The sequence below is a fragment of the Medicago truncatula genome, chromosome 7, assembly GCF_003473485.1.
Source record: "Medicago truncatula cultivar Jemalong A17 chromosome 7, MtrunA17r5.0-ANR, whole genome shotgun sequence".
Lineage (NCBI taxonomy): Eukaryota > Viridiplantae > Streptophyta > Magnoliopsida > Fabales > Fabaceae > Medicago > Medicago truncatula.
Window position 1 is genome coordinate 48,796,513 of NC_053048.1, and position 11,275 is coordinate 48,807,787.

Sequence of the window (11,275 nt, forward strand, 5' to 3'; positions counted from 1 at the left end):
ATCTTTCTGTATGATATGAAAAAACTTTGCTTGCTATTGACTTAAAGTTGAGAACCTCTTTTTACTTTCCACCACATGAAAAAAGAGAAGAAGCAGTAGACAAACCAAATAATGAACCACTTTAACTAGTTTGGTGATAGCCTCTAAAGTTTGTCCCCTAATCGATAAATCAAGTTCATCCAGGCTAAATTTATCAGAGTTGTGATTATTTTACACGTTTTTTACACTCACATATTTATCTATATCACCATATTTCGTTTCCATTATATTCCCCTATCATATCATATTTCTTTGTAATTGTAAGGGTGAAAGTGGAGGGGATGTGGTATCAAACAAAATTTTCCCTATTACATATAGGAGGGAAAGAGTAATAGTAGACTAAATAAAGAAACTGAGCTATACATAAATATAATGTAATTTCAAAAGCAGAGAGATTGAGAAAAGTTTTATGTTTTAACTTATGTGAATTTTGTATTTGTGTCTATCAGTTTTTATATGTGTACTATTTTATTATCAATTTATGATAAATACTCCCTACGGTCTTATTTATAAGAAAAAGTTAATTTTTTAGATTCATTGAATAATTAATGTATTTGGTATAAAATATAGAGCAAATACATCATTTATGCAATGAATCAAAAAAGTAAAATGTTTCTTATAAATAGGACCGGATGGAGTATTATTTATACAATTATTTCGGGACAACTTTTAGAATAACTCTATCTCATTCTCTCATTATGGCTTTTACCCTCTCTCATTCTCTTTCTCTCTCTAATGTTTTTATCCAAAAAAGAGGGAAGAAAATGTTGTCTAAAAATGGTTGTACAAATATCATTTTTATACTCCCTCCGATCCTTTATACAAGAAACAAAAGACATAAAACATCAGGACCAAGGAAATACATTGAAAATTGTTATCTTCATTTAATACACCTCTACATTTAAATTTTTTTTTATGAATACCCCTAAATTAATTACTCTTTATTCCACCAACTCACTTACTTTTAATATTCTCTCTCATAATAAATAAGGGTACAAATGAAATTTAGTTTCAAACATACTTGAAACTTGGTCAATAAAGGACCGGAGGGAGTATGTAATTTTAGAATGAGTATTTGTATTTGCACAAGTTTCACTTGGATCACGTAGGTTTTGATAACATTGGTGAGATTAGTGCATTTGAGATAAGAGAAAATAGTTTATGAATGATTAAAATAAATTATTTACATTAGAGAGAATGATTGATTAAAATAGAGATAAAAACAATGTCACCAAAAACTAAGGGGGTGTTTGTTTCCTGGTTTAAAAAATTATTCCCAGGAACATGGAGGTTGGAATTATAGATTCCTATGTTTGTTACAAAGTTAAAAAAATAACTCCCGGGAATAAAGAATTCCTAGGAAAAAAATAACTTCCACTTACCCATGATTTTATTCCCAAAGAAAGTGGGCGGGAATAAAAGATTCCCATGTAAATGGTACTAAAATGGAAATAACTACCCATATACCCACTATCACAAACAATTCCCATGAATCTGACAATTATTTATCAAACACAATTTTCTAAAAATACTCAGGAATAAGATGCCCATTATTATTTCCCAGGAAAGGTTAATCCCAGGAATGAAATTTTAAACCGTCAAACAAACGCCCCCTAATGTCATTTAAATGCAATATGTGTTCATACACCCTTAATTTTCATACACTCATTCAACACCTCATTTTCTCTTTATCTCCTTTTCTCTCATAGAAAATGTTTTCTCCAACCCCACAAAGGTGTATATACTTTAAAAAAAAAATTGTGACGTGATAGATATGATAATTTGGTGATGTGACATGAAGAAAGAAGTAGAGAGAAAACTAGATATTGAATGAGTGTAAGAGAAAAATGTATATTTATCATTGTTGTTCTATCATATCACTAATCTATTACCTCTATAATTTTACTATCTTTATCTTTCTTATCTCAAAAGTGGTGTATCAGGTATTTAGTTGTTCCTATAAAATAGGAGACTTCACTTTCAATTTAAAATAGACCCCGGTAAAATAAAAACGTAATTGATTTGTGTAGCTAAGTTTCATTAAGAAATCAGAATCAGAAGAACTTTTAAACGTCAAACGAAATAAAAAAATTAAGTGAAAGAGATGTGAAATTTATCTAACGGTGTCGTTTGAATTTGTCACTCCTCCGTTGTGGAAAAGGGGAAAATGAATTATTTATGCAAAAAAGAAATGAGTGTTGCGATTCTTTCAATGAAATAACTCTTTAAATTGACTGAGTAAGTGATTATAAAATTGGAGTGGTTTTATAGCACCATATTTACATCCTGAAAGGAGAACTAAAGTCTAGAAAAAACCCAAACGTGTATTAAAGAGAGAAAAATAAGTAACATATATTTTTTTTAGGCCCGTAACTTTTGAAGGCCCGATTTGATTGAGCAGCTTACACTCCCAAGGCCGGCTGGACCTCTTTTTAATGTCTAAGAATTATTTTCCTTTTAGTAAACTATACTTTTTAAGAAGAAAGAAAGTAAACTAGTATAATTTTGTGTCAAAATTTTGTTACGCTTTGGGGCACAACACACATATAAATGATGGGAAAAAAACCATGTTCGCAAAATGGACTATAAAACAGGGGTATTTCCATCATTTTCCCCCCAACAAGGTACATATACGTCATTATTTTTGGTTTGGGGTAGAAAAAAAATCATCTAAGAAGACTGGGTAGAGAAATCAAAATTTGAAATTTTATACCGAAAACAACAATCTTTTAACTTCTAAATTATTGAATACATCATTTTTCAACAAAAGATTTCTATGTGTATTTCTTTAATCAATGCTCGAAAGACATTCATTAACATTTTCTAAAGAATAATTGAGTAGAGATGGAAACAAGGCGACAAGAGCATTCTAATTTTGTGACCATCTCCGGTGATAGATTTGAGACAAACTCAAGACATTTTATTATTGTCTTAGATTCTTCTTATATGTTTGAATACATGTTATGTTGTCGTAGTCAGTGGCGGAGCCAGGATTATTATAAAGTCTGGCCAGAAAAAAAAATTGCAACACATTTATAGAGGTTTATATAGAAAATTGCAAGCAAATAATCAAAAAAATCTAAAAAAATTGTCCAACTTATAGGAATTTAAATAAGAAATTGCAAAAAATTTGGGCCGGAGCCCGGGCGAGTGCCTGAAAAATGAAACTTCCTGAAAAATTGTCCAACTTATTTATTTTATTAAGATTTATTAAATGGAACCCATGAAAAATAAAGAGAGAGAGTGTACTTCCATAGCCACCCATTTAATGTGGTGCTAAATAGATGAAGCATCCATCATTGTGGATGGTCTAACTGCTTCCTTAATTTTCGTAAATGTTCGACCACTTCCAAGTTTTTTGTTGCTTGGAACATAAGTAACATGTTTTTTTTTTTGTCAGGTAGCTTAGGGGCTAGAATTCTCCTTTTTCAAGGAGAATAAGTGGGGTATTCGGGGTTCGAACTCCGGCCTCTGCATATAACAATGCACCATCATGATGTTATGTTTTTTTTTAAAAGAAACAAACATCAATCTCCGTGAGCTTAGCTCAGTTGGTAGAGACAAATGCATGTTATATGCAAGAGTCGGGGTTCGAACCCGGACACCCCACTTCTCCGCATTTAAAATGTGAGAGATCCAGCGACTAGGCTACCTGATAAAAAATAAAAAAAAAACCTTATGTTTTTATTAGGATCTTTTTCGTCATCCGAAAATATTAATGTTTGGCCACTAACCAGATTTCTTACTTTTCTTCATAAAAAAAAAAAACCAAAACAGTTTTCTTATACTAACCTAAAAATACCAGTTTTCTGCCTTTCCGTATAAGTTCATCATTATCCACATTTTATTTTTCTTTATTTAATTAATTAAATAAAATTAACAAAATTAGTCCCCGTGAGCTTAGCTCAGTTGGCAGGGACATTGCATAATTTATGCAGGGGACGGAGTTCAAACCCCGGACACCCCGCTTCTCCACATTTAATTATGTGAGCTCTAGCCACTGGGCTATCAGACCAAAAAAAATAAAAAATTAACAAAACTATCCTTCTACTTAAAATTGATTTGAAAAGTGGTAATTGGTTTTTTAGTCAAAAACAAGTAGAAGTAGGCTTGTTAACTTACTTTTTCTTGTTTTTTAGATGAGAGTAAAAGGTAGCAAATACCATATATATTCCCATTAAAAAATTATGCGACATAAAAGAAATACTCGCATTTGGTAATGGTTTTTTCAAAGGTTGAACATGTGGGTGGGGGGAATCACCTTCTAAAGCTCCAACAAGTAAACCCAAAGACATCCTTGAAGTGGATGTTGTCAAAACCCTCTAAATTGTTGAGAATTATAATCTTAAGGGTGACTAATGAAGACGAAGAAGATATTAATGTAATTTTAAACATGGTTTTGAAATTTAAGATAAATAATATTGATAATAGTTTTATTGTTTCCAATGCTAATACAAATTTATGAACCGTTATTTACAACTAATAATTTAATATAGAATATAGTACTACACTACATACATGTTTTTGTGTGCAAGTATGAGTTATATGTCCCACATCAGTAAAAGAGTAAAGGTTGAACACCTTATAAGCAAGATGACCTATAAATATAATGCCTTAAGGTTTTGGGTAAGAGTGTGACGTCTTTCTTACTTGTGCGGTTGTTCTAGCCTCAATGTAGACGGTCCCCCTGACTCCCCAGTGACCCAACAATACATTAGACTCGTGTGTCTCACAAGTTGATGATCTAGTTAAAATTATTTCTATTAATTGAATCATTCTTTACTTGAAATTTTATTATTATTCTATATTTTTACAAAATATTCCTATCCATCTAATATATGGGGTATTCATTTATTAGTATTTAATTATCAACACAATATTTCGTAACATGACACGATTATTCTGACTTTTGTTCGGGGGACCCAAAAAAAGAACGCTTATTTATTGCACATTTTTTTTTTCTAAATTACCTTTGAAAAATGGTGGATAATTTACCCACCAACCAATGAATGTGAGCAATTTATTGGTGGAGTCAAGATAGTTCATAAATATATGCTTATGTGGCTAATGTGTATTAGTTTGGATAAATTACCCATCATTCTTCCATGGATACTCCTAGTTGTGCAATTACACTAATAGTTAAACCTTGCCCTCTCATGCAAAAAACAAAGGAACGAGATTAAAATTATAAGACAGCTAGCTCTTTTCTTTTTTTAATAAAAAAACTAAGAGTATAAATATAAACATATAGCAAACAAATTGAGGATATTTCAGGAAGCCGTGAAGAGATACCCTAGCTACCTGTTACCTATTATATTCAGTTATTTCCTATGTGATGAGGTTCAAATTTAATTTAATTAACTTAAAAAAATGTGTTATTTAAACACACGAATTTCATCATTGTATTCAGATGATGATGATGATGATGATGATCATAATAATAATAATAATAATAATAATAATAATAATAATATATACAAACAAATGAGTGTAGATGTTGGACCTGAGAAGAGAGAAAGAAAAGAAAAAGACAAGTGTTGATATCGGTTTTTTGCCAAATAATTTCTGTCATTCAAAATTAACCTGTAGTGCTGTTATGTAAACACCTAAATAAAAGAGTATTTGTGTATAGGAAACCAAAAAAGGAGTAATTATTCAATAACAATATGCGTAGTTGGAGTTGAAAAATCACGTTTAAAAAGGTAAAATTTGATTGTTTAACAGGTAATTTTTACCGTAACTAAAAAAAATGAATCAACGGCCATAGGTCAGTCGGGTCTATTAGTTGAAGCATAAGTACCCAACCACTACGGCCAATTGATACATTGAATGTTATAAAAAAAAAGTGATACATTTATAGTTGTAATTTCTTTATGCTATAAAAAATGACTTGTTTGATCCGCGTAAACTTAGCTGCTTAGTTTATATAGAAACATTGCATAATATATTGCAAAAGCATCTTAAATTAAAACAAACCAATCACAATTTGCAATTTGTCGAATACAAGGAAGTGTTAGCAGCGGAAAAAATGGAAGTCACGAAATAAACCTCCAATCAAAACAATTCAGCTATTGTCATGGTGCATTGGTTTGAAAAACCCTTGCCAGAAATACCATTTTTCTACTTAGAGTTGTTGTACCCGTGCAAAATAATGTGCACTAAAAGATTTTTTCTAGATTACCCTCTTTTATATAGAGGGTATTTTACCCTCTCATGATATCAACCAATCAAAATGTAATATACATTGATAACATTAAATATCATAAATGAGTCAATTTTTTTTCTAAAAAAAGAATCAGTTATAATCATAAGGTAACTTTTAATACTTTTAATTTTTATTTAATTATAGACATGATTACATTAGAGATCCTTTATCTTATTTATTTGTTACACTTGGGTCGTTTATCTTTATTTTTTTCCGCTTAAGTCTTTTATCTCTTATAAAAGCACATATACATCATTTTTCTCATTTTTTTTATTAAAAAAAGTACATAATTTTATTTTTTAAAATATCTTTTTATTAAAAATGAAACAAATCCAGAAATATGATGAAGATGTTCATCATCTTCATCTTTTTCCTTTGATCTTCATCATCTTCATTGAATAAAAAAAAAATCTACACAAATATATCTTCAAATATCATGAATTAATGTTATATTCACCTCAAATCTTCTTTTAAATACAAAAATCAAAATCCTATAGAGAAAGAGATTTAGTTTCATCATAAAAAAAAAAAATTAGTTAAATAAATTGTCACGCTGTATATTATTATTATTATTATTATTATTATTATTTTCTAACTCAATATTCAAGTCCGACATAAAAATAACCCCAAAATTTATAGCAGCTTTGCACATCAATTTTGTTGTTTCCAGAACAATCTTAATTTTCGTAAAGCCTAAACCTTCCGCCAGTGACTAAGCCTCCACCATCCGCCTTGCAACATTTGTGAAATTAAGGTTTTGATTTTTGTGTTTAAAATAAGATTTGAGGTGAATATAACATTAATTCACGATATTTGGAGATATATTTGAGTAGAATTTTTTTTATTTAAAGAAGATGATGAAGATTCAAAGGAAGAAGATGAAGATGATGAACATCTTCATCATATTTTTGGATTTTTTTTCAGTTTTAATAAAAATATATTTTTAAAAATAAAATTATGTATTTTTTAATAAAAAAAATGCGAAAAAAGATGTATATGTGCTATTAAGAGAGATAAAGGACCTAAACGGAAAAAAATAAAGACGAAGGACCAAAGTGTTACAAATAAATAAGATAAATGACCCATAATGTAATATTGCCTTAATTATATTTAGGTGTTCAGTCTTAATTAATTTACACTACATGATTGCCTTAGAACAATTAAAATTTCACATCAAATTTCTTTCATCTGAGTGTCATTAAATTTATCAGTTATATTCATAAAATTTATTCCTCCCATTTTGATTGTTCAATTTTGTCGTTCCCAACTGCCGCATTTTTAAATTTTCGTGAGAATCGTCATGATTTCGAATATCGTGAGAATTGCCGTTATTTCCAGCACAACGTCAGGTATGATGACTTGATTTTTCTTTTTGATTTGATTTTTCTTGGTTGTGAGGTAGTTAATTATAACAATTGAGTAAATCATCCGTTGTACTTTGAGGGCTGCTAGCAGGTGTTGCCGCTGTGATGTTGTGGGAGTTTGCTAGCATTTTATTAGGTTGGCTGCTTAAATAAAAAAAATAAGTCACGATACCTGACGCGGTTCTAGATACAACGACAATTGTCAAGATAATTGAAAATTGCGGCAATTTGTAACGACAAAATTGAACAATCAAAATGGAAAGAAGAATGAAAAAGAAACAAAAATTGATCAATATGGAAGAATAAAGAAGAAGAAATTTGAAAGAAGGAGATGTTTTTGTTCTCACGTTCGGGGTTCTGGAATGGAAGAAATTTTATGAATGTAAATGATGAATTTAAGGACATACAGATGAAAGAAATTTGATGTAAAATTTTATTTGTTATAAGTCTTGTAGTGTAAATTAATTAAGATTGAACACCTTAATATAAAAAAAGAAAAATTAAATCATTTGTTGTTTCAAAAAAAAAAATTAAATAAAAATTAAAAGTATTAAAAGTTACCTTATGATTAAGATTAACTCTCCTTAAAAAAAAAATTAAGATTAACTCTTTTATTTTTAAAAAAAATCTACTCATTTATTTGACATCTAATATTACCTATATATATTACATTTTAATTAGTTGATATCATGAGAGGGTAAATTACCCTCTAAACAAGAGAGGGTAACATAGGTCTCACTGCACTAAACTAGTATAAAAATTCTTGTGCTGCCAAATGGGGAAATTGCCTTCGGCGTTTCTCATGGATTCATGCAAACTTGATTTAAATATATTAATTGCAGGTCAATTTACAATCAACAAGATTCCTACTGCTATGTTTTAGTAAAATAAAAACAAGATTCCTATTTTAAAAATAACAAGTTTAACTTTTGTGGGACAATTTTTTTATTTGTTTCAAAATTGAATTAAAAGAATTTGATTATATATGTGCATGTTTCATTTATAGCCTGGTGATAAAAGATGAAATATAACTAGTAGCTGCAAAATGCAACGAGTTAACAAAGAAACCATGGTATTTCCTTCACAAGATACTCTTCTAATTATTCTCCTACTCTTATCTTTCCCTGTGTTCCTCTTCCTCCTTATCCGCCGCGCCAAAATCTCGGCCACCAAGCGCCGTCTTCCACCCGGACCACCAGGATGGCCCATATTTGGAAACATGTTCCAATTAGGAGAAATGCCTCATCGTACACTCACCAACTTAAGACAAAAATATGGTCCAGTTTTATGGCTCAAAATAGGTGCTGTAAACACTATGGCAATACTTTCAGCCAAAGAAGCTACAATATTTTTCAAAAACCACGACCACAATTTTTCAGACCGAACCGTAATTGAAACCATGCGTGCCCATAATTATGACAAATCTTCCTTAGCTTTGGCTCCTTATGGTCCCTATTGGCGGCTCATGCGCCGCCTTGTAACCGTTGATATGCTTGTCATGAAACGCATAAACGACACAGCTTCCATACGTCGTAGATGTGTAAACGACATGCTCACATGGATTGCAAAAGAAGCACGTGAGTTAGAAGCTGGTCGTGGACTTCATGTGTCACGTTTTGTATTTTTCATGAGTTTTAACTTGTTTGGAAATTTAATGTTGTCGCGTGATATGTTTGATATGAAATCTGAGAGTGGTTCCGAGTTTTTCACTGCGGTTATGGGGTTGTTGGAATGGACCGGACATGCCAATGTGTCGGATTTGTTTCCATGGTTAAGGTGGTTGGATCCACAAGGTCTAAGGAGAAAAATGGACAGGGATATGGGAAAAGCTATTGAAATTGCTTCCACGTTTGTGAAAGAGCGTTTGGATTTGGAAGTGGAACGTGATGAGAAATCAAGAGATTTCTTGGATGTCTTGCTTGAGTTCCAAAGAAATGAGAATCAAGATGCAGTCAACATCTCAGATAAAGATCTCAACGTTTTCATCTTGGTAAGTAATTTCCTCCCTAAATATAGACAATTACTTATCCCTTTTTATATAATATATTTTTCTAATCCACCATGGTTAAAATCTTTGATACGAAAATGATATTCTTAGACATTCAAACTCCAATCTACCACTAGAGAGAGAAAGAAATAAAGAGCGAAGTGATATAAAAATGATAAATTGTAAAAGTGATTAGAAATGTCTTTCGTTTTAAAGGGTAAAATTTCATTAATTTCTACGACTTTGAAGTGATTAGAAATGTCCTATATTTTTTGATATTAGTGTAGGTTTAAACCCCAAATCTTATATATATTATGCATTGTCTTTATCAATTAAGTTAAGCTCACGGGGACAGTGTCCTATACTTTGATATGGAGGTAATATTATCCAACAAATTATCTCATACATAAATACCTGCTTTAAAATGTCATTATTTGTACCAAAAAAACGTCATTATATTATAGAATAGCTTACCAACATATGGTTGGTTCAAATAGTAAAGAATTTGGTCGCCTTAATTTAAACAAGTGGTGATGAGTTTGATCTCTGACTACTGTGTAAGAAAAATTGAGTTTGAGAATGTAGAATTCACCTTATATGATCATCAAATTTCGTGTTAAAGACTATTCACTGTTAAATGATGTTAGATATATTATTGGTGTGTATGTTTCTTTCATTATCATTTTTTATTTATATAAAAATTGTATCTCTAATTATTGACTAATTAAACGTTAATTAAGGAAAATTTTAAAATACCAATATATAAAATATTATATCTAGTTTTTTTTTTTCGACAAAAATGAATTTTCTGATATGTTTGAAAAGGACATAAGAACAAATTTTGTGTAGAAAACTGAAAATTTAATTAAAGGAATGGAGAAATTTCATCATAGTCCTAATTTACCGTGTTACTAGTTAATTAATTAAAATAATTTGATCGGTTACATCTAAAAGTTTGCGGTTTTCAGGAAATGTTCTTGGCTGGGTCAGAAACAACAAGTAGCACAATTGAATGGGCTATGACAGAACTGTTATGCAACCGTGATTGTATGTTGAAACTCAAAACCGAGCTTAGTTCAGTAATTGGTACCAAAGATGTTGAAGAGAGTGACATAGACAAGCTTCCATACCTACAAGGTGTTGTCAAAGAAACACTAAGGTTACATCCTCCAATTCCACTACTTGTCCCAAGAAAAGCAGTACAAGACACAGAATTCATGGGATACTTCGTACCAAAAGACACACAAGTATTTGTCAACACATGGGCAATTGGAAGAGACCCTGATGTTTGGGATGAACCATTGGTTTTCAAACCTGAGAGATTTTGTGATATCAATAATAAGAGTGATTATAGAGGACAACATTATGAGTTTATACCATTTGGTGCTGGTAGAAGAATGTGTGCTGGTATACCTTTGGCTCATAGAATTCTTCACCTTGTTTTGGGATCTTTGCTTCATCGATTTGATTGGGAGCTTGATTGCAATATTACACCTTTAACTATGGATATGAAAGATAGGCTTGGGATTACCATGAGGAAGTTTCAACCATTGCTTGCTGTGCCCAAATTAGTTGGGTCTTAAGAAATTATTTTTAATGTTTTATTTGTATAAATAAATATCAGAATGCTTATAATTTGTACCTAAAAACAATTGTACAAGCAAAAATACATTTGTCAAA

At 30.6% G+C, this 11,275-nt stretch overlaps 1 protein-coding gene across 1 annotated transcript; it reads left to right on the forward strand.

The window, feature by feature from the left end:
• Positions 1-8,614: 8,614 nt before the first annotated feature.
• Positions 8,615-11,275, forward strand: LOC25499375 (cytochrome P450 76A2). Its single transcript, XM_013594622.3, has 2 exons — positions 8,615-9,598; positions 10,564-11,275. The coding sequence occupies exons 1-2, from the start codon at positions 8,654-8,656 to the stop codon at positions 11,176-11,178; spliced, it is 1,560 nt and encodes a 519-aa protein (XP_013450076.1). The 5' UTR covers positions 8,615-8,653; the 3' UTR covers positions 11,179-11,275.